Source organism: Aureococcus anophagefferens, assembly GCF_000186865.1.
Source record: "Aureococcus anophagefferens unplaced genomic scaffold AURANscaffold_8, whole genome shotgun sequence".
In the NCBI taxonomy this organism is placed as follows: Eukaryota; class Pelagophyceae; order Pelagomonadales; family Pelagomonadaceae; genus Aureococcus; species Aureococcus anophagefferens.
Window position 1 is genome coordinate 506,282 of NW_008705568.1, and position 22,841 is coordinate 529,122.

At 71.7% G+C, this 22,841-nt stretch overlaps 3 protein-coding genes across 3 annotated transcripts; all 3 read right to left on the reverse strand.

Moving 5' to 3' along the window:
• Positions 1–672: 672 nt before the first annotated feature.
• On the reverse strand, positions 673–8,079 carry AURANDRAFT_63816 (hypothetical protein; the record flags this gene model as incomplete). Its single annotated transcript, XM_009038549.1, has 7 exons — positions 673–2,767; positions 2,942–3,390; positions 3,426–3,575; positions 3,663–4,155; positions 4,347–4,402; positions 5,147–7,073; positions 7,631–8,079. 7 exons carry the CDS (start codon positions 8,077–8,079, stop codon positions 673–675), a joined length of 5,619 nt encoding a protein of 1,872 aa, XP_009036797.1.
• Positions 8,080–8,925: 846 nt separating this feature from the next.
• On the reverse strand, positions 8,926–10,068 carry AURANDRAFT_63817 (hypothetical protein; the record flags this gene model as incomplete). Its single annotated transcript, XM_009038548.1, has 1 exon — positions 8,926–10,068. The coding sequence occupies one exon, from the start codon at positions 10,066–10,068 to the stop codon at positions 8,926–8,928; it is 1,143 nt and encodes a 380-aa protein (XP_009036796.1).
• A 2,840-nt stretch (positions 10,069–12,908) lies between these two features.
• On the reverse strand, positions 12,909–14,894 carry AURANDRAFT_63818 (hypothetical protein; the record flags this gene model as incomplete). Its single annotated transcript, XM_009038547.1, has 1 exon — positions 12,909–14,894. One exon carries the CDS (start codon positions 14,892–14,894, stop codon positions 12,909–12,911), a length of 1,986 nt encoding a protein of 661 aa, XP_009036795.1.
• Positions 14,895–22,841: the final 7,947 nt, after the last annotated feature.

Here is a 22,841-nt window from a genome sequence, read left to right on the forward strand (position 1 = left end):
TTCGGCCGTGCGCAGCTTCGAGACCCACATCGGCGGCAGTTTCGAGAAGCCGCGGAAGCAGCGCGCGCTCCGCGCCGCCGTCGAGGACGCCGCGCGTCGGCGCGCGCCCGCGCGGCCGCTCTACTGCGAGGTCGGCTTCAACGCGGGCTACTCGGCGTCGGCGGCGCTGAGCGCCGGCGCGGACGTTTTAGCGCTGGACGTGGCGACCATCGGCGCGGTCCACGCGGGCGTCGACTTCCTGCGCCGCGCGTTCCCGGGGCGGACGGTGGAGCTCCTCGCGGGCGAGAGCTGCCGCAACCTCGAGCGGGGCGCGGCCCTGTCGCCGACGTGGGCCGGCGGCCGGCAATGCGACGTCGTGTTCGTCGACGGCGACCACTTTTTTGGGCCCGCGGACTGCGACCTCCGGCTGCTGAGTCGCTTCTCGCGCGCGGGCGCGGCCGTCTTCGCGGACGACGTTCGATTCGACTGCGAGGAGAACGCCCACGCGGCGCTCTGCGGCGGCCCGCTCCGCGCCTGGAACGGCACGCTGCGCGACGGCGTCATCCGGGAAGCGGCCTGCGACGACGAGGGCTTCTGCGCGGGCTTCTACGTCCGCGCGGACTTCGCCGAGCCCGAGGCGGGGTCCTACCGCGTCTCCGGGCTGCTCGCCGCCGGCGGTCTAGCGTAGACTGCTTACTTCTCGACCTTGACGGCCTTGGCCGCGGCCGCGCGGCGCTTCGTGAACACGTCGACGGCCTTGGCGTCGTCGTCGTCGTCGTCGTCGTCGCGCGCGCGCTTCTTCGTCGGCGGCGGCGGCAACGCCGCCACGCGCAGGGCGTCGAGCACGAAGGCCACCTTCGACGGCGGCGCGGGCCCGCGCGCGGCCTTGCGGTGCGCGAGGTCCGCCAACCGCCGGAACGCCTCCGGCAGCTTGCCCCGCGCGAGCGCCGCGAAGAGGCCGTCGCCCTCGCCGCCGTCGTCGGCGAGGTCGTCGGCGTCGAGGCCGCCGTTGTCGTACTCGTCGGCGAGGAGGCCGTCGGCCCGCGCGGCCTCGAGCTTCGCGGCCGCGTCGCGGCACGTCGCGAGATCCCGGGGCAGCGTCGCCGGCACGGCCTCGCGCACGCGCCACGCCGTGTCGACGGCGTTGAGCGGCGCCGCGCGCGTCGACGCGACGTCGCGCCAGAGCGGCGCCAAAGCGCCGCCGACCGCATGCTTGCCCGCGCGGCGGCGCCGCTTCTCGACGTCGTCGGCGCGCCGCGCGCCGTTCCTCGCCGTCGCGTTGCGGTGCGCCAGGCTCGCGAGCGCGTCCCACAACGCCGGCGGCGCGTCGCGCTCGCCCTTGGCGGCGACGGCGCGCTCGACGACGGCGGCCGCGGCCTCCGCGTCGCCCGCCGCGGACTCGAGGAAGGCCGCGTACGCGAGCACGTACGTCGCGTCGTTGGCCAGCAAGAGCTCGGGCCGCTGCGATAACCCGAGCTCGAAGGTGCGGCGGGCCGCGTCGACGTCGCCGTTCATGGAGAGCTCCAAAGCCGCGTGGGCCTCGTAGATCTTCGCGCTCAATTTCTTCGACGCGCGCAGTCCCTGCGTCCGCGCAAAGACCGCGCGGCCGGCTTCTTTCCCGCCGTGGCGCCGCGCGTGGCGCTCGAGGAGCGCCCAGGGCGCCGCGTCGAGCTCGCCCTCGCGCGCGTCCGGGTCGTCCGTCAGGGGCGCCGCGTCCACCAAGGCCTCCAACGCCGCCTCGGCCTCGCTCGGCCGGTCCAGACGGTCCAGGAGAGCCGCGCGCGCCGCCACGACCAACACGGACGTCGGCGCCGCGGCGGTGGCCTCCTCCAGAGCTCGAGCGGCGGCCTCGGGCCCCGCGGGCGCGCCCGCGAAGAGGGGCCCGTCGGCGTCGACGTCGAAGGGCGACTCGAACGGCGCGTCGTCGCCTTCGCCGCACCACGCGGCGAACTCCAGGAACAGCTCCGGCGCGTCGCCGGCGTTCGCGTCGCACGCCGCGCGGTAGGCCGCGGCCACGCGGCGCCGGCCGCAGGCGTAGTGGAGCGCGGCGGCCTTGGTCTCCGCCGGCAGCAGGTCCGTCGCCGTCGACTTCTTGGGCGCGGACGCGCGCTCGTACGCGACGACGATGCGCCACTTGCCGAGCTCGTCGCCGTCGGCGTGGCGCGCGGCGTGCCAGAGCTGGGACCGCGCGACGCCGTCCTTGCGCGCGGCGACGCGGTGGGGCTCGAGGCATTTCACCAGATCCTTGAGCTCGCGGTCCGAGGTTTCCCTCGCTTCCCGGTCGAGCTCGGCGTACGCTTCCTCGGTGCCGTCGCCCGGCACGAGGCACGCGCGCTCCAGCGCGGACCGCCGCAGCTTCTTCCGCAGACTGACGGGCGCCGCGTTGGCGCACCAGTCCACGTAGCAGCGCCAGAGCGGCGCCGCGTCGGGCGCCGCGCCCGCGACGGCGACGGCGCGCTCGAACGCGCGGCCGAGCGCCTTCGACTCCGGGCCGAGCTCGTCCTCGCGGCGGCCGCAGTCGCGGCGGAGCTCGCAGGCGACGCGCCAGAGCTCCGGGTCGCAGCGGCACCAGGGCAAAGCGCTCGACCCGCCGCCCTCGAGCACGGCCAGGCCGCTCGCCGGCCCCGACAGCGACCGCTCGTGCTCCGCGTAGAGGCGCCAGAAGAGCGCCGTGCGCGGGAAGTGGGTCACGCCGTGCTGGAGCATGTCCACGTACTCCTCGGGGCTCCGCGCCTGCGCGAGCTGCGCCTGCAACGCGCCGGGCGTCGCCATGGTGGCCTCTTTTGCGCTTTGACGGCGAGGCCGCGATGCGCGCCGCCGGCGGGCCCAGGGCGCCGGCCGGGCCCGCCTACGCGCCGCGCGCCGGCCGCCCGACGTCGTCCGCCCCCCGCACTTCCCCCCCCCGCCGCCGCGCGCCGCTCCGTCCGCCAGCCCCTCTTAGTGGTCCGCGAAGGCGAGGGACGTGTCCTGGGATTCGCGGGACTGCTGGGCGTTGATGAGGAAGTCCGTGATCTCGTCGACCGTGAGCGTCTCGCTCTTGTCCGCGTCGATCGTGTCGAAGAGCGCGCCGATCTGGTCGTCCGTGATGCCCGGCAGCAGGCCCGAGAGCGCCTTGACGCACTCCCCCCGCTCGAGCTCGCCGGAGCCGTCCGCGTCGTAGTGGCCGAGCGTGTGCTTCACGGCGACGCGCATGTTGCCGCCCATGCCCTCGAACTTGTCCAGCAGCAGGTTCCGCAGCTTCGTCACGGCCCGCGTCCCCTTGGGCGGCGGTTTCGTCGCGCGCTTCGCGTCGCCGTGGGAGAATTTGAATAGGATTTCCTTGATCTCGCCGTCGTTGCAGCGCCGCCAGACGACCTCGGACGACGCGCCGTCGAACAGGCCGCTCTCGTCGACGTCGAAGTGGTCCAGCGCCTGCGGGGCGCGGCGTTTTTTTAAAGGTCGCTGACGGATTCCCGCGCGGCCCCGAGCGCCTGCTCGAACTGGCGCAGCGTCAGGTGCCGCGCCTTGACCGTGGACCGGTGGCGGTCGCACGCGCGCCTCAGCAACTTGTCCTCCAGCAGGGGCTCGCGGCGCGCCGTGCTGGAGAAGGCGTCGACCTGGAAAGGCGCGTCTTCAAAAAGGGGTGCGTGTGTCTCTCTCGCGAATCACTTTCGCTCGGCTCTGGGGCGGGCGGCCTTGGCGACGTTCGCCATCGTCCGCGCCCGGAGCCGGAGCTGGTGGAAGAACTGCGTCACGACCGCGTCCTCCGCGGCGGCGCGCGCCTGGTCGCTGATCTTGCGGGGCGCGCCGGCCGTGCCCGGCCGCGGCGGGTGCGTCGTCTTGACGCCCGTCAGCGCGCCGCCCGACGTCTGGCGGCCGTGCTCCTCCCGGTCCTTGGCGAGCTTCGTCAGCGCCTCCTCGAACTCAGCGATGGACACGGCGCCGGAGCCGTCGGCGTCGAAGGTCTCGGCGAGGGCCGCGAACTCGGCGTCGTCCATGCCGTGCAGGAAGTCGCCCAACGCGTTGCGGAACTCGCCCATGTCGAGCTCGCCGGACTTGTCGTCGTCGTACTTGCTCAGGAGCAGCTTGATCTGGACCTGCATGGACCCGCCGCGCTCCGAGATCTTGTCCAAAATCGTGTCCAGCATCCACGCCTTGCGCTGGTCCGTCACCGTGGCCGCCATATCGTTTAAAAGGCTGCCAGCAATGTATCTACCGAGTTGCGACGAGCACCGCGCGCATAAGGTTGTGACAACGAACGGCACCGATTTGGTTCCGGGTTTGGTGTAACTGATCCCAGCTGTGAGATTTCAAGTAAGACCGGTGGTTCTGGTAAAATCCCTCAAGTTGAAGCGCAACTTGGCGACTCTCCTCGGCGCCGCATCGACGCAGCCGGCGCCTCGACCGCCGTCACGCGGCGCGCCAACACGTTAACAGAGCGGACCTGCGACGCGAAACGGATGGCGAAGAAGCGGAAGGCGCCCGCGCCGACGGACGCGTCCACCGACGCCACAGCGTCTTCCTCCACGGCCGACGCCGCGCCGACGGAGAGCGTCGACGACATCTTCGCCGCGCTCGCGAAGCCGAGCAAAACGGCGAAAAAAGCGGCGACGAAGCCGACGAAGTGCGAGCCCGCGCGGCGGCGCGACGACGACGACGCGGGCGACGACGCGTGGCGAGCGGGCGGCGGCGAGACCGACTACTACGGCAAGCAGCGCGACCCCAAAGTCCACCGGTGCGTTCCCGCGCGCCCGCCCCCCCGCCGCCCTCGACGCCCGTCGACCGCAGGTACACGCCCGAGGGTCTACCGATCTACAAGTACTTCCACCTGGGCATGCAGCAGGAGGACGGCGGCACGCCCCAGTGCCCCTTCGACTGCGAGTGCTGTTTTTAATTATGAGGGAGGCGGCGGCGGGGTGTCGAAGGTCGCCGGGCCGGCGGCCTTGCCCGGTAGTTTCGTAGTACTTTTACTTCTGCTAGTTGACAAGAAGGCTGACAAGGTTGGCAAAAACTTTTGAAGGCTGGTCAACAAGAAGGCTGACAAGAAGGACGACAAGGCTGTCAAGAAGGTTGACAAGAAGGACGACAAGAAGGCTTATAAGGCTGACAAAAAGAAACGGAAGGCCCCGGCAAAGTCGAAGCGGCGCGCGTCCGGGGCTCGGAACAGAGCATCGGCGGGTGTTCAAACCTTCTTCGCCTTGAGCGCCAGCTTCACGGCCGCGGCGGCTCCGGTGCAGAGCAGGAGGACCACGGACAACACGGACGCCAGGAGGCACGCGTAGAACACGCCCCAGGTTCGATCCGGGTACAACCCTCGGAGCGGAAACGCGATCCAAAAGAGCGCGTGGGGGACGCCGTCCTCGCAGGTGCCCTTCAAAAGCGCGGCGTTGGCCGAGGCATCCTTGTCCATGGTGTCCCACACGGCCTTGGCCCGGAAGCACGTGTACCTCGAGTTTCCGCGGTCGAGGTCGATGTGCTGCAGCGTGAACGAGAGGTGCTGCGGCAGGGTGCCATCCACGAGCAGGCCGTTGGAGCCGGGCTTCTCGTTGATGGTGTGCTTGAAGGTCTTCTTGAGGTTCCAGCCGATGCCGAAGACGCCGTCGCCCTCCTTCCACTGCCAGCGCCGGCAGCGGGCCGGGGGGCGGCGGTCGTAGAGGTAGCCCCCGCGGGTGACGAGGTCCGTCTCCGCGAGGCAGAGCATCTCGAGGTCCGGGTGCTCGCCCACCTTCTTGTACATCTCCCGGAAGTGGCCGTCGGCGTTTTCGAAGCCGAGGTCCTCCACGTTCCAGGGCTCGCCGTAGAACTTGCGCTTCCAGAGCGGCGCGAGGTTGAAGCGCTCGTCGAGGAGGTCGCGCACGTCGCCGGAGACGAGCATGAACTTGTAGAAGGAGAGCAGGTGGCTGTGGAACTTCCACCGGATGAGGATGCCGTTGTTGAACATGCGCATGTTGTACCAGATGACCGAGTCGTAGGCGATGGGCGCCGGGAAGGTGCCGACGTAGGTCTGCTGGTTGTTCATGTCGAAGCGGCCGGGCACGCCCACGTTGAAGAAGGTCGAGAGCGGCCGCGGCTCGACGCCGCCCATCTTCTCGAGGATCTTGTCGTGCGTGAACCACTTGATGGCGACCTCGAAGTACCAGCCGAAAGCCTCGTCGCCCGCGGCGCGGACGTCGTTGATCTCGCCCTCGAGGTCGACCTTCTCGTGGATGTCGCGCGCGATGCCCTTGGGCGACTTCTCGTAGAGGCAGTCCGCGCCGCCCTCGTCGTCGTCGCACTCGTAGTCGCCGTGCCACTCGAAGAACCACGACACGTTGTTGCAGGGCTTGGGCAGGGAGCCGCAGTCGTACTCGCCGGTCCGCGGCCGCACGCCGGGCTGGGGGCCGATGTGGATGTGGTGGATGTGGATCGGCGGGTAGCCGAGCGTCGTCCCCGTCTTCGCGTCGCGCGTGACGATGGACGCGTCCGTGACGTAGATGGTCCCGTGCTCGTCGTACTTGTCGCCGAGCTTCCAGAGGTCGGCCCAGCCGAGCTGCCACCAGTCGTAGCCGCCCGTGGAGTACATGGGGCCGATCATCTCGATGGACCACGTGCCCCCGTCGGAGTCCGACGGGACCTCGCAGTGCTTGTGCCGGACCTCGAAGCCCTCGTTGGCGTAGGAGCCGCCGCCCCGCAGCTTGTTGTAGCGGGGGTAGAGGTGCGAGTTCTCCGGGATGAGGTCCAGATTCTCGAAGTTCTGGAACGCGGGCGTGTTCGGGAAGTAGTTCACCGTCGCCAGCGACCGCGCGTCGGAGAACTTGACCCACGGGAACGCGGCGTCGTCCTCGAAGCAGGCGTGGCGCGGGTTCTCGAAGTCGCGCGACACCGGGTAGTTGCGCGGGTCGTCATAGCTGAAGTCCGGGTTCGTGCCGAAGTTGTCGCCGAAGACGTCGTCGTCCAGCGTCGACGTCACCCACTCCTGCGAGCGCACCTCGAACGACTGCTTCCCCAGCTCCAGCAGGTGCTCCTGGATGGTCTCCGCGCTGAGCCGCGGCACGAGCACGGCGCCGAGCAGCGCGGCGCGGGCAGCCGCGACCATCGTACGTAGAGATCGGTCAGCTGGAAGTATAATCCAAGCCCTGGAGTCTCCAAGGCAGTTGTCCAGATGGAATCAATAGAAGTTGAAAGTCAAGACACTGTGCAAGACTTTTCGTTAGTCAAGAAACTTATTACCACTTGCTCCTAGTGCTTACTCCTCGTCGCTGGCCATGGAGGAGTCGGACGTCGTCCGGAGCGTAGGGGCGTCCTGACCGTCAGTGACGACGGCCTCGTTCGCGAGGGGCGAGCACGTGTGCGGCTCGTCGTCGGCCAGCTGCGCCACCGCCTTCGGCTATAGACTATCCTGACACGACACAGTGCACGAGCCTGACTCTCTAGTTAAGGAGCTAGTAAACTACCCTGCGCAGGATGTAAAGGAAACAAGTAAAATAAATCAAACTAAATCTAGCCAATAATTACACGAAAAACAAAAGGGTAGGGTCAACAAAAGAGTCACCATAGGCGGTCAAGGAAAAAGCCGACGAGGTCCGCCAGCGTCGAGGCGGCGCGCTCGGCAAAGGACTCGGACCCGTTTGTCTTTGGCGTACTCTCGGCTGTGCTTCTCCGACTTGCGGCCCGCGTCGGCTTCGTCTTTGACCGGCGTCGTTGCGCCGAGACGCCCGCGAAGCCGGCCGGGTACGACGTGGAAGGCGACGACCGCCGCGACGGCCGCGGCATGGAGGACTCGGACTCGTACCAGGCGACCGTGTCGTCGTAGTCGGACGCCGACAGCACGTCCACATCTAAGTCGCCGTCGACGTCGATCGCAATGACCTCGCGGGCACCGTCCGCAAGCGTCGTGATGACGCGCTCGGCGAACGACTGGGACCCGTCGTTGTTGTACCAGGCGACCGTGTGGTTGCCGGCGGACGCCGCGACGACGTCGACGTCGCCGTCGCCGTCGGCCGCGAAGACGGAGACGGCGCCGTCCGCCGAGTCGGTGATGTCGCGCTCGGCGAAGGAGACGCTGGCGCAGCTGACCGTCGACTCTTCGGAGGTCGCCGCTCGAAACAGGAGCAGCGGCAGCAACCGCACGATGGCACGCATCACGGGTCGCTGAGGAGGCTGCGCCACTCAGCGGCGCAGCCTCCTCAGCAGTCGGCGGTCGGAGATGGAACACTGCACTCGAGGTTGGGCCGGTCTCCGGCTAGAATGCAGCAGGGCGGGGCGGGCGGGTATTCAGCTGTCGATGTGACGAGGCTCAAGGGCAGTCCACGATAACAATCCTCGACCCAGGGCCGGTTTGGCAGACCGCAAGGTAAATGTTGGCTGGCTGGCTGGCTCGGTCGCTGGCAGCCACCCATTTCTTCAATGTAGACGTTGCATGTGCAAATCTTGCGATTTTCGCGCGGGAATCATGTCAAAATCTAATTAGGCGCCCGGAGTGGCCCGCCGGGGGTGACGGAAGCGCGAGCGCCGACGCGCGTGGCCGGCGGCCAGCCGGTCGCCGCAGCCGCCCCAGGACGGCGCGGCGCGCCGTAGGCGCGCGTTGTAGAGGTTGTAGCGAGGGGTCGTTTCGTGGACTGGACGTCCCTGGCTGGCTGGCTGGGTCGGCCCTGCCAGTGGGCGGCTGGCTGCGGTCTTGGCCTGCCCTTGCGAGGCTGCCCACAAAGAAAGTCAAGTCCGGCATCAACAACCACCGGTAACAAGCAACGTTGCTCCACCGCGCCGCGCGCCGGCCTGACGGGCCCAGCGCGGGCACGCGCCCCTTGGCGCGCGCGGGGGCGGCGCGCCGCCGCCGAGGTCCTCGCCGAGGAGCGCGCGGAGCCGCTGCGTCGCGACGCCGCGGTGCGCCGCGAGCGCGCAATGTATCCCGCCGATCTACGAGTACGTCCACCTGGGCATGCAGCAGGAGGACGGCGGCACCCCTTCGACTGCGAGTGCTGTATTTCATTATGGGGGAGGCGGCGGCGGGGCGTCGAAGGTCGCCGGGCCGGCGGCCTTGCCCGGGGTCTCGAAGCCGGTCGGAGGGGCGGCGCCCGCGATGGTCGCGCCCTGGAGCCGCGCCTCGAGCTTGGCGAGGCGGTCCGGCGCCATCTTCGGCGGCGGCGGCGCCGCGCCCTGGAGCCGCGCCTCGAGCTTGGCGAGGCGCGCCGGGTCGACGGTTAGGGCCGCGCGCGGCCGCGGCCAGTCGAGCCGCGCGAGGCGGCAGCGCCGCGGCTCCGCGGCGCGCGGCGCCTTGTCGTCGCGCGCCTCGAGCGCCAGGAGCAGCCGGGGCCCGAGGCAGCAGAGGCCCGCGACCGTCGGCGGGTCCAAGGCCCGCCGGCCGAGCTCCGCGCCGGCGTCGTCGTAGAACGCGGCGAGGCCGTCGCCGGCGACGGCGACCGCGCGGTTCCGGACCGCGAGCGCGCGCGGCGCCGGCTCGCCGGCGGCGCCGGCGACCGCGAAGCGCGCCGCGCCCGTCCGCGCGTCGAAGCCGAGAACCCCTCCGTGCCAACTCGCCGCGGCGCCGAGGTCGCCCGACACCGCCAGCGCCGTGCAGCGGCCGTCCGGCAGCGCGAGCGTCCAGGCGTCGCCGGGGAGCCGCGCGAGGAAGCCGTCGAGGAAGGCGGCGACGACGCCGCCGCCGTCCGCGTGCGCGACTTTCACCGCGCACCGGCCCTCGCCCAAAATCACGCCGGGCGCCGCGGCGCCGTCGGCGGCCATCTTGAAAAGCTCGACGCCCGCGAAGGTGCCGACGGCGACCTCGTAGGCGCCGTCGGGAAGCGCGCGCACGGCGACGTCCTTGACCTCGCCGACGGGGTCGAGCGTCGCGGCGCCGCCGGCGGTCGCGACGGACACGCCGCGCCGCGCGGCGGCCGCGACGCAGCCGCCGTCGGCGGACCACGCGTGCGCGACGGCACCGGGGCCCGCGGCCTTGAGGAGCTGGGTCTGCGCGTGCTCGAGGCCCTCGACGCCGACGATGGCGCCGGAGGCCGTCGCGAGGCTCGCCGCGCCGGTGGGACAGGCGACGAGGCACGAGTTCAACGTGGCGGCGGCGCAGGCGCCGGCGTCGAAGGACTGGAGCTGGGGCTGCGTCGATGCAAAGAGCGCCATTGGCTAGCGGTTTGCTGCTGCGAGCGCAGCTCTCATTTGCGAGGGCTCGACCATGCCGCGCAGTGCCTCGCCGGGGGTTTTTGGCGCCCCGGGGAGTGTCCCGGCGTTTGCCTATGGACGTGGCGATGGATGCGACACGGCGGACGCCGGCGCGCGCCTGCGGGGGCGGTGCCAGCTTGGAGCGGGTGCTGCTCATGGTTGCCACCGCTCCGGCGCGGGCGCTAGCAGCCGGACGCGCGCGGCTCGCTCGTCAAGTTAGGGGGTCGGTCACAGAATCTCGGGTCGCGCGGAGCATCAAACCCGATCTGCCAGCACGTTCCGATATGACGAAGGGAATATAGATCGAACTAGAGGGTCGATGTTAATCTCGAGACGCGGCACGACCGAGGGGCCCCTGCGCGACGGTGCGTGCCGCGGTCCCCGGCCACGTCCCCGGCCCGTGCCCGGGCCGTGCCCGGGGCCCCGTGCCGGGCCCGTGCCGGGCCTCTCCGGCCCGTGCCCGGCCCGTGCCCGGGGCCCGTGCCGAGTGCCGGGCCCGTGCCGGGCCGCGTGGCCCGTGCCCGGCCCGTGCCCGGGGGCCCGTGCCGAGTGCCGTGCCGCGTGCCGGGCCCGTGCCGGGCCGCGTGCCCTGAGCGCATTTACCGTGCCGGAACCCCCGTGCCCGCCGTCCCCGCCCCCCGTCCCGGGGCCGGACCGTCGCGCAGGGGCCCGTCTAAATTATAAACGCCAACATGAAGTGCGAAAAAGAACATCTCGGGGGTCTGTCGTCATCGGGTTGCTCACTGACTCTGGTGCTGCTGATCGCACGCGGAAACCTTCAATTCTGGCAGCCGTGGCGCCCGCGTCGAGGCTGAACACCTTAATCCCCTTCGCGGGCACACCCGTGGTGCCATGATCGAACCGACTGCGACGGCCCCGCCGCCGCCGCCTCAGCCGGAGATGACATCATCAACTGCAAGCATGGAAGCGCGCGCGCGATCCGGCGGGCTGGCCAACGACCTCGGCGGCGTCCCGCCGGATTACTTCGTGATCAAGCTCTACCAGATGCTCCGCGAGCAGAAGGAGGTCATCGCGTCGGTCCCCCGCGTCCGCGGCCGCCGCCGGTCGATTCGGAAACGCCGGTCGATTCTGAACGCGCGATTCGTAGGTGGGACCCCGAGGGCGGCATCATCATCCACGACCGGCAGCGGCTCGAGGCGACGCTGTCCGTCTACTTCCGGCACAACCGGTTCACGTCGTTCCAGCGCCAGCTCAACAACTTCGGCTTCCACAAGAAGCGCAAGGGCTTCGGCGCGAGCGCGGCCGGCGCGCGCAAGGGCGCGGCCTACGACCACCCGCTCCTCTGCGGCGAGCAGCCCGAGGCCGTGCTCCGCCTGCGCCGCGACGCGCGGCCGCGCCAGCCCGCCGCGCCGAGCCCGCGCGCGGCGCCGCCGGCCGCGGCGCCGCCGCCGCGGCCGGCGGGCGGCCTCAGCATCCTCGAGACCCTGGCGGACGTCGCCGCGTCGGCGCTCCACAGCCACAACGCGGCCCAGTCCTCCGAGGACGCGTCGGACGGGTCCCTGGACAGCTCGGCCCAGAGCACGGCGACGCTCTCGAACTCGAACTCGGGCGGCGACCTCGAGGACCTCGCGCGCGACGCGTCCGACGCCGCGTCGCCGCCGTCGCCGCGCGTGCTGCCGCCGCCCGTGCCCACGGCGGCGTCGGCCCTCGCGTCGGCCCTCGCGCGGCCGGGCGGGCCCGTCGCCGCGGCGCTCGCGCTCCCGGAGCTCTTCTCGGCCGCGGCGCGGCCGCGGCGCGCGCGGCCCTTCCCCTGCGTGCTCAAGGACATGATCGACAACACGCCCGACGACGTCGTCGCCTGGTCCGACGACGGCCGCGTCTTCCTCGTCCGCGACGCGGACGCGCTCTGCAAGGACGTGCTCCCCAAGTACTTCCGGCATTGCCGCCTCGCGTCGTTCCAGCGCCAGCTGAGCCTCTACCAGTTCCGCCGCGCGCGCATGCAGCGGCCCGCGGCGCCGGACGGCCGGCCCGCGGCGAAGCCCCACGGCGGCGGGCTGCCCCTCGCGTACCACCACCCCAAGTTCGTCCGCGACGCCGACGAGGCCGCGCTCCGCCAGATCACGCGCGCGGCGCCCAAGCCGCCCGCGGCGGCGGCGGCGCCGCCGCCGCCGGCGGCGGCCGACGCGCCGCGGGCGCCGCGGCCCCTCGGCTCGCCGCCGTCGCCGCGGCCCCTCGGCTCGCCGCCGTCGCCGCGGCCGCTCGGCTCCGCGCCCGCGGCCGCGCCGGGCCCGCCGTCGGCGGGCCACGTCACGGACGCGGGCACCTCCTCCGACGAGGACCCCGTCAAGCCCGACGCCGCGGCGCCCGCGGACGACGCGTCGCGGAAGCGCGCCGCGCCCGCCGCCGAGGGCCACGACGGCGCCCTCGCGGCGCTCTGCGCCCTCCGCGGCGGCGGCGACGACGACGACATGAACAAGCGCATGCGCATCGTCGGCTGAAGCCCGCCCGACGCGCCCGCGAGGAGCTCTTCTACAGGGAGCCGCGCGGCGCGCCACAAGCCTCGACTCGATGATCCCGCCTCGACTCGCGAAGCCCGTCCATCTCTAAGGACGCCCTTCCATGTGCCCTCGCATGCCGCGCGGCGCGGGGTCCGTGCGGGAGCCGGGGGGAGGGCGCCGGCCGTCCGCCTGGTCGCGCTTGCCGGCGGTCCCGAGCGTCGACGATCGGTCGACGCGGACCTCGGGCGCCCGTACGTGGAGTCACGGTCGGACTCTCGGGATATTCTTAGCGACGCGGGGGGGGGGTTGCTTGGTCATTTTTTCGGGGGCGCAGCCCCCCTCCTAGAGGAGCGTGTCGTCCGTGCAGCCCGGCCAGTAGGACAGGGAGTCGTAGACGTAGGGGAGGTCGTCGTTCGTCGGGTCGACGAGCTCGTAGAACTCGTTGTTCGTGTAGAGGCCGTCCTGGCTGTCCATGAGGTCTGCGAAGGGCAGCAGGTCGTCGCCCTTGTGGCCCGGGCACGTCTCCTTGGCGCAGGTCGGCAGCTCCATGGACGCCGGGTCGACGCCGGACCAGTCGCAGACGATGCCCGTGTCGCTCGGGAGCTCCTGCGCGTGGCTGTAGCCCCAGGACTCGGAGAAGGAGAGGACGCCCTCGGCCTTGAGGAGGCGCGCGTACTGGAGGTAGCGCTCCGCGTTGCCGTGGAGCGGCCAGAACGTCGGGTCCTGCGGCGCGGCGGACGTGAACATCTCGCCCGGGTGGCCCACGTGGCAGAGCGCGTCGAGGTACTGCGTGTCGTTGAGGCCGTACTCGTCCATGAGGAGTTCGAGGTTCGAGTTCGGGTTCAGCGCGTCGACGCCCGCGAACTCGAGGAACTCCGACGCGGACCGCGTGACGCCGACGCCGGTCAAAGTTGAAGGGCACGAGCACTCGCAGTCCGCGGGCTCCGTGTCCCAGGAGCACGTCGCCGGGCAGCGCACGTAGCCCTGGCGCCAGAGGAACTTGGAGAGGAGCAGGAACGCGTCGGGGAAGCTCAGCTGGGCCGTGAGGTCGCCCCATTTCGGCTCCTTGAAGTCCCACTGGCCGCCGATCATGATGTGCACGGGCCCGTGGAGCGCGCCGTTGAGCGCGAAGACCATGTCGCCGACCCAGTCCGAGGACGTGAGCCAGGACGCGAAGGACGAGCACATGGGGAACGTCGTGTAGGAGTCGTAGGCCGCGCCGTTCGTGAAGTTGGACCGCGTGAGGTAGGGCGTCTTGTTCGTGTTCCAGGGGCTCCGCAGGAGGCCGTAGGGGTTCGTCAGGTTGCTAAAGGCCAAAGCCTTGGACCCGCTGAGCACCTGCGTGTAGGCCCAGCGGCCGCCGTCGACGACGTGGTGCTCGTTCGCCGGCGACGCCGTCCCGAACCACGAGTCGTAGAACACCGGCGACGACTGCCAGTCGGCGCCGTAGACCGAGGCGTCGTAGGTGTAGTCCCAGTAGTGCATGGCCACGGAGGAGTCCACCAAGCGCATGGAGTTCTCCATCTGCCACGTGATGCCCACGTGGTGGTTCAGGATGCCCGCGTCGTCGTGCCAGTGGTCGCACTCGACGGCCGCGGCGCCGTAGATGTGCTCGCGGATGAGCCAGTCGGCGCTCTTGAAGGACGACCCGTACAAGCTTTCGCCCTCGTCCTGGCTCGTCGCGTAGACCGTGTGCATCGCGCTCAGGTACGCGTCGCGGTCGGCGTCCGACAGCTGGCGGAGCTCCTGGCGCACGACGCGGCTCGACACGTCGAAGGACGCGGACTGGACCTTGGCGCCGGAGACGCGGACGGTGTAGGTGTGCACGTCGGGGAAGGCGAAGTCGACGCGGGGCTCCGGGCGCGCGCTCTCGTAGAGCGTCTCGCCTCCGGCCGTCGCGATGGTCCACGACGCGGGCTCGCCGGACGCGAGCTCGAGGCGCGTCTCCTTGGCGACGTGGGCCAGGTGCTTGTGTTTGTAGAGGCCGTTGCCGATGGACCGGCCCGTGGACCGCTCGTAGTCGTTGGAGACGCGGAGCACGGGGCTCTTCGTCTCGGCCGAGCCCGTCATCGTCTTCGCGAGGTCCCAGGCCGCGCGCGCGTCCCCGACGACGGACCCCGTCGCGAGCTCGTCGCGGCGCAGCACGACGGCGCCGAAGGTGAAGGCGCCGACGGTGACGGCGGCCATGACCCAGCGCCCGAGCCGCCGCGGCGCCGCGGCGCCGCCCGACCGGTCGCGCGGACCGTCGCTCCCGTCGGACTGGAACGTCGGCGACAGGTCGCTCAGGTCCGCCGCGCTCACGGCGGGCACCGACGCGTAGGACTTCATCGCTTCCGGGAGCCGCGGGCCCGCAGACGACGCGGGCTGCCCCACTCCCCACAGAGTCACCGATTGTGGCAAAGGCCGGGGCAGCGTATCCAGGCGTGCACAGCATCATCGGCCCCGGCGATCGAAGCCGAAGCAATGGCTAAGCACAAAAAAAAGGCCGCAGCGCCGGCGCCGAGCTCGCGTCGAACGTGTCGAACCTAGTCTGCTGCACCATTTGAGCGTCGTGTTGATGGAACCGACGACGACTGCGCCGTTCGGAACGCGCCTGAAGCTCGCGCCATGCAGGGCCAAGCGACCCGATCTCACGTGGCATCACGGTATGTGGTGCATGCCAAGAAACTCGCTCTGCCCCGTCTGCGTCGCGCGTGAAGGGCTCTACGCCTGGCGCGACCAGAAGGGCGTGATCGTGCCGAAGGGCGACGGGACGCCGTACGCCATCACGAGCCGCGGCTGCGGCGGCTGCGGCAAGTGCGACGCGTGCCGACGCAGCCTCTGCTGCGACGGTAGCCTCGTCGCGCACGTCTTCGTAGGGGATCACTCCTACCCCGTGCACCTGCTGTGTCTCGCTCGCGAGGCGCTGTGCGTCGACTACGCGCCCACTGCCCGCGCGTTATGCGCGATCAGCGGCGAGAAGATCAAGTTATCCGAGCTCCGGCTCGCCGTTGTGCTTCCAAAGCACAACGGCCTCGCCGACCGCGCCTTCACGTGTCGTCTTCACGCCGCCCGCGATTTCCTGCGGACTCTCTTCGCCGCGCCGGGGCTCGCGGGTTTCGACATCGCGGACGTGCGCGGCGTCGCGGAGCTCGCGCCCGAGCACCGGGACTGGGCGCTCGCGGCCCTCCGCGGGGAGGGCGGGCCGCCGAGCCCCCCGCCGACGGCCGCGAGGGCCCTCCGCGCCTACACGGGCCTCGAGGGATCCGAGAACTACCCCACGCACTGCACGGGGTGCAGGCCCGCCAAGGAGGCGCGGAAGCCGGAAGCCGGCCAGACGACGCTCTTGTCGTACTTCAAGAAGCCCGGCGCGTAGGCGGGCCAGTCCGTAAATTGCGCGATCGGGACAGAATTCGTGACGAGTGGCGCTCGCCGACGGCTTCAACGTGATGTGCATCACAGCTTGGTTGAACCCTCCGGAACCCACCGAAGCGGAGAGCATGGAGAGCGGGACCTCGATTGCTCACGCTCCACGGGTTCGCTCGCTCGCGGCTCTACGCTCGGCCGAACTGATCCTCGTCGAGCACTCTCCGAGCGGCACCGCGCGCCTCGCTCCGATGTTCTATTCCTGCGCCGCGCGCTGCGTCCCGAGGCCGCGCCCCAGTCTCCCGGCCCGAAATATGAGCGACTCTCGAAGCCAGCGGTCCGCGAGGCGCGAAACCAGCTCGTTATAGTTGTTGACAACGGCTGGCAGCGGCGCCACTCGTCGCTCTTTTCGGCGTGCGAGCTCCGCGCGTCCGAACCGGGGCCCGGCGCTCGCGGAGCAACTCGTCGTCCGCGACCGCTTCGCGAAGGACCAGACGGTGTTCGGAGTCGATGACCCACACGTCCGCCGACTGCTCGTCGTACAGATCGATGCGGCCGATGATGACGTGCCAGCAGACGCCCTACGACGGGAACCGCCGCCCGCCGAGCCCCGAGCTTGAACGTCGTCGTCGAGGCGCCGGCCGCGACCTGCGACGCCTGCCTCGCGCCGGCGCCCCTGACAGTGCGGCTCGACCGCGGCATGATGTCCAACGCGGCGAGCACTTCGACCCGCGCGCGCCGATGCGCTCCCGGACGCGCTCCGGTACTCGCTGGACCGGGCCGCGTGCCTGCTCGGCGCGAAGCTCGTGGACCTCAAATCCGACGAGACCTTCGAGGACACGGGCGTCGAGATCCGCAACACGTCCGACGCCTACGCCAACTTCTACCTCGGCGGGCTCGCGGCGGGGGCCGCCGCGGCACGGGCGCCCGGCGCACGCGCTCCGCGGCCCGCGCGGCCCGCGCGGCCGTGGCGGCGGCCGCCACTGGGCGCGGCATCGGACCAGGGCGACGCAGCGGGCGCGCGGCGGGCTGCTTGAGAACTTCCATGACTTACTACGCATTAGCTTCGTATCAATCCCGCGCGCGGGGGAGGCGCGACGGCGTCCCCGGGCGAGCGCGTGCGCCTGCGTCGAGTAGCCGGTCCGTGTAGGCTGCACTCGTACGCCGGCCAGTCCGTGGGGTGGGATTTGGAGCGGCGTGGGCGCGGCGGACCGGGTCGAGGCTCGCCCCTGGCGCGATGACTATTTTTGTTTTTGCCACAAAAGTCGCTCAAATTTTTGCGCAAGTCAATTTGGTGCGACCAACGACTTCACGCTATCATGTGGTCGCTCCGATGCATCCTGGGCTTCGCCCTCTGCTACTTCATGTACCGATGCTGCGAGACCATCCCCAGCGAGACCTGGTGGTACCACTGCCGCTGGGAACCGTGCAAGGCCAAGGAGATCGTCCCGTTTTCATGGCAGGTCGCGGAGCCCTGCGGGTTCACCTCGCGGTCCTGCGCCGCGTACCTGGGTCGCCAGGCGCTCTTACCCATCGGCGCCTACGCCAACGTCATGTACTACCGGCCGTACACGTTTGGAAGCCCGCGCGGCTACCGCGAGACGGACGCGGCGGTCGACGACATCGAGCGAGGACTTGTACCGTTCGCGGAGCCCGAGTCGAAGCCCACGCCGACGCCCGCGCCGACGCCCGCGCCCGCGCCCGTGCCGACGCCCGTGCCGACGCCCGCGCCCGTGCCCGTGCCGACGCCGAGCCCGGGCGCGCGGCGCGAGACGGACCCGTTCGGCGGAACCGACGACGCGTGCGCGAACGTCGCGGACGCGGACGCCATCGACGACGACGCGGACTTCGAGGGGCTATTCGCCGCGTCGGCCGGCGGGGTCTTCGTCGAGACGCTGGAGGCGGAGGCGGTCATCGTGAACGGCGACGTCGGCGCGGTCGACGTCATCGTCCCGGACCCCGCCTACGACCGCGCGGGCTTCGACAACGGCGAGGGCTCGGGCCTCGACGGCGGCGTCGACGGCGGCGTCGACGGGGGCACGGACTTCGGCGGGTACGACGGCGCGGGCGTCGGCGCCGCCGCCGCGGACTTCGTCGACAAAATCTACGACGCGCGCGCGGTCGTCGCGGGCGCGACCACCATGGACGTGCTCGTGCGCCTCCCCAATTGCAAATCCCTGGTCTGCTTCGCCGTGGACCCGCGCACGACGACCGACGACCTGCTCCGCGCCGTCCACGCGCGCGGCGCGCGCGCCACCTCGAACGGGCGGCCCCTCGCGCTGTCCGCGCGACTCGCCGAGCTGCCCCGCAACGCCATCGTCGACGTCAATCTGCGCCTGCGCGGCGGCGCCAGCGCCGGCCGCGACCAGACCCGTGGCGCGGCCCGGGCGAGCGCCGCGGCGACGGGCCCGCTCGACGGCTCGCGCGCGATCGACGCGCCCGCGACCGTCGTCTCGCCGCAGAACGGCGTCGTCGCGGGCATCGACCAGGCCTCCGGCGCGTCGTCCAACGCGGGCCAGGCGAGCGCCGCGACGGCGAGCCCGCGCGGCGCGTCCGCGGAGGACCCGTACGGACTCGACGCGCTCGCGATTTCGTCGGTCGCGGACTGCTTTCGCGACGACGGCTCCGGCGCCCTCACCGAAGACGTGATCCGCAGCGCGGCGGCGGCGGCGGCGGCGGCGCGCCGCGAGATGCCGACGGGCCCGGCCGCGAACGCGAACCTTTTCTCCATTTCCAACTGGGGCATGGAGAAGCACTACGACCACTGGAAGGACGCGCTACCGGGCGGCGAGAAGCTCCGCGGCGAGCCCATCCCGGCGGCGACGCTGCCGGACGGTCCGCAGCGCCACCTCGTGCCGACGGGTGCGCTCGGCCGCTGCGTCGCGGACGCGCTCGCGGACGCGGGTCCGTCGGGGATCTACCTCGACATGTTCCACGCGCACTCGCACGCGGCGGACAGGGAGCACTTCTTAGCGCAGATCGCCGGACGAGGTACCAGACCTACGCCGCCGGAGAACACGGCGCTCTTCGAGGGCAAGCTCCTCCACGTCACGCGCCTGGCCGCGAAGGAGTTCGGAGTCGACCTGAGCTCCGTCATCGTCCACTTCTACGACGGCGACCGCATGCTCCTGAACTTTCACGGCGACGGCAAGGACAAGAAGACGCTCTTCCGCATCCTCGCGGGGCTCGAGGGCTTGCCCAAGGGCCTCGCGGAGACGACGCGCGGCACCAAGGAGGCCCCGATCGAGAGAACCTGCGCCCGCGTCTGGGAGATCCCGGTCGACGCGGGCCTCGTGACCCGCTGCACCGACCTCGAGCAGTCGGACGAGAACCTCGCGGACTCCCAGCTCCGGAAGGCCGCGGGCCTCGACGACGACTTACCGGCCACCAAGGTTCACGCGCGGTGCTCGAAGTCGCTCTGCGAGCTCGCGGAGATCGGCATCGCGGGCAAGACCTCGGACAAGACGCTCTTGGTCGACGTCCGCACGCTCGACGACGAGGAAGACGAAGCCGTCGCCGCCTCCATGACCTACGCGCTCTTCCACTTCGTCGAGAACCTCGCGGCCTCGATCGCGCGGGTCCGCGCCCGCGCCGGCGCCGCGGTGCCGCCGTTGCCGCCGCCGCTGCTCTTCGCTCCGCACCAGGCGGCGCTCCTCGAGCAACTCGCGAAGCGTGGCACGAAGGCGCGTTCCCGAGTCTGGAGAGATGTGTTTTACGCGCGCGTCGCCGCGCGTCGCCGCGGACGCCGCGTGATCGCGCGCCCCACGCGCAGGTCGAGCCGCCGACGGAGCCGCGATCGCCGGCGGAGACGCACAAGCACGCGACGACCAAGGTCCTGGGCTACGTCGCCCGGCTGTTCAAGCAACGCGCGACCGCGGTCGAGGCCGACCCCGAGTCCAGGGTCGGCCTGGCTCCGCGGGAGCCCGGGAGGCCGCGTGGCACGAAGGCGCGTTCCCGAGTCTGGAGAGATGTGTTTACGCGCGCGCGCCGCGCGTCGCCGCGGACCCCGCGCGATCGCGCGCCCCACACGCAGGTCGTGGTGAAGGAGCGGGACGGACGCGTGCCGCGAGCGCCCAACGCGCCGGGCCCGCCGCGCGATGGGAGCGCCATCGAGAACTCAAAGCGCCGCTTCGGGAAGCTCACGCTCCCGTTCCGGAAATCGCTTGCCGAGACGTTCCGAATCGCGCCGAAGCCGCCCAAGCCGCCCAAGCCGCCCGCCGTCGCGCTGGCGCTGGCGCCGGAGCTCGCGGCCGCGCTGGCCGTCGCGGAGGCCGCGGCGCGCGCCACGACGCCCGCGGACGCGAGCCTCGCGGAGGCCGCGCACGCCTTCGCGGCCGTCGACGGCGCGTCCGGCGTCGCCGCGCCCGCGCCGGCTTCGGCGCCGCCGACCATCGCGGACGTCGAGCGCCGCGCGTCCGTCGACGCCGAGCGCGTCGACTCCGTCGCGTCCGCGGACGCGAGCCTCGCGAAGGCCGTCGTCGTCGCCGCGTTGCCGTCCGTCGGCGGCGCGTCCGGCGTCGCCGCGCCCGCGCCGGCTTCGGCGCCGCCGGCCATCGCGGACGTCGAGCGCCGCGCGTCCGTCGTCATCCGGCGCGCGGTCGACGCGACGGCGGAGCGCATCGTCGAGGGCGAGGAGCTTTCCGGCGCCGACGCTTACGCGCTCCTGCGGGCCCAGCGCAGCGGTCACTGGCCGCCACTGTCGGTGCAGGAGAACTACGCGTGCCCCCCGTTCAAGGGTGGGCACCACGCGTACCTCGTGAATCCGGGCTCCGACGGCCTCCGCTACCCGCACCTCGTGAATCCGGGCTCCGACGGCCTCCGTTCGGTGCGCGGCGCGATCCGGTTCCCGAAGCCTGACTCCCAGGTCAGGCTCAAGCTCACCACGTGGGACAGCTCAGGGCTCCGCGGCGTGATGTCGCGGACGCTCCCTCTGGACGGATACACGGCGAGGCAGCACCACCTGGTGCAGAGGAAGTCGGCGTCGTCGGCCGCGACGTTCGTCCCGGGCGTCCGGCTCGTCCAGGTGTGGGCGCCCGCGGCCGCCGAGGCCTTCGCGCCGCCGTCGCTCGCCGCCGAGGCCTTCGCGCCCGCGCCGCCGACGCAGTCCGCGGCCACGCCGTCGTCGTCCGCGCGGCCGCTCGCCGCGCTCGCGCGGGCCGTCGAGCCGTCGGGCATGTTCGTCCCCGCCGCGACCGACGGCGGCTTCGCGGCCGCGCCCTTCGACGGCTCCGCGGCCGCGCGGGGCTCCATGCCCCACTTCGGCTTCGAGGGCGGCTCCGCGGCCGCGCAGTACTTCGGCGCCGCGAGCGGCTCCGCGGGCGGCTCCGCGGCCGCGCAGTCCTTCGGCGCCGCGAGCGGCTACGCCGCCGTGGGCGGCGCGGGCGCGCCCGCGCTCATGCAGCACTCCGTCGCCGGCGCGGCGCACCCGCCGCAGTGGGCCGCGCCGCCGTCGGCCGCGCCGCCGTCGGCCGCGCCGCCGTCGGCCGCGGTCACGCCGTCGTCGTCCGCGGTCACGCCGTCGTCGTCCGCGCGGCCGCTCGCCGCGCTCGCGCCGGCCGTCGAGCCGTCGGGCGCGCAGCGGCCCGCGCCCTACGCCGCCGTGGGCGGCTTCCCGGGCGGGCTCGCGCAGCAGCGGTCCTTCGGCGACGCGTGGCGCGGCGCGCCGCTGCCGCTGGACATGCTCGGCGCCGGCGCGACCTTCGGCGGCTTCGAGGGCGCGCAGCGGCCTGCGCCCTACGGCGCCATGGGCGCCTTCCCGGGCGGGCCCGCGCTCACGCAGCAGCACTCCGTCGCCAGCGCAGCGCGCCCGCCGCCGTGGGCCACGCCGTTTCCGAACGTCCCCGCGCCGCCGCAGCAGTCGGCGGATGGCCTCGACGTCATGTCAGGGCCCGAGCTCCGGGAAATCCTCCACAAGGCGGGACTCCCAACCCAGGGCAAGAATAAAAAAACACTCATCAACCGCATCCGCAAGAACTCCGCGCCCGCGCCGCCGCCGCCGCCGAAGCGCCACCGCGTCGGCTGAGCCCCCCCCCTCCGTCCGCGGTCTCAAGTTCCCTCGCCGACCAAAGAAGCGTAAGGATGCCGCAGTGGCGGTCGAAGTCCGTCGCGTAGCGCCGGCACGCACTGCAGTGGTGCGCGTTCGCGTGCGCGTGGAAGCGGTCGCCGTCGTAGGGCGCGGGCGCCTTGGACCGCCAGGCGTAGCAGTGCACGAACGTGCGGCCGTCGGCGCCCGCGACGTTCTGGAGCTTCACCCGCACGGCCTCAGAGCGGCGCGCCGGCACGCACTGCAGTGGTGCGCGTTCGCGTGCGCGTGGAAGCGGTCGCCGTCGTAGGGCGCGGGCGCCTTGGACCGCCAGGCGTAGCAGTGCACGAACGTGCGGCCGTCGGCGCCCGCGACGTTCTGGAGCTTCACCCGCACGGCCTCAGAGCGGCGCGCCGGCACGCACTGCAGTGGTGCGCGTTCGCGTGCGCGTGGAAGCGGTCGCCGTCGTAGGGCGCGGGCGCCTTGGACCGCCAGGCGTAGCAGTGCACGAACGTGCGGCCGTCGGCGCCCGCGACGTTCTGGAGCTTCACCCGCACGGCCTCAGAGCGGCGCGCCGGCACGCGCTGCAGTGGTGCGCGTTCGCGTGCGCGTGGAAGCGGTCGCCGTCGTAGGGCGCGGGCGCCTAGACTGCGACGTTCTGGAGCTTCGCCCGCACGGGCTCGCATCTGCGTGCGACCGCTACACTGCGCTTGGACCTGTTGTCATCAGCCATCGAGTGCGCAGCATGCTGCGCGGCATCGTCAGATCATCATCGGCCAAGCGATCGTGAGCATGGCCAAGTCCAAGAGGCGTTCCGCAGCGCCGGCGAAGAAGGCGGCGCCCAAGGCCGGCGCCAACTGGGACAAGCTCAAGGCCAGCCTCACGAAGCACGCCAAGCCCAAGGGCTC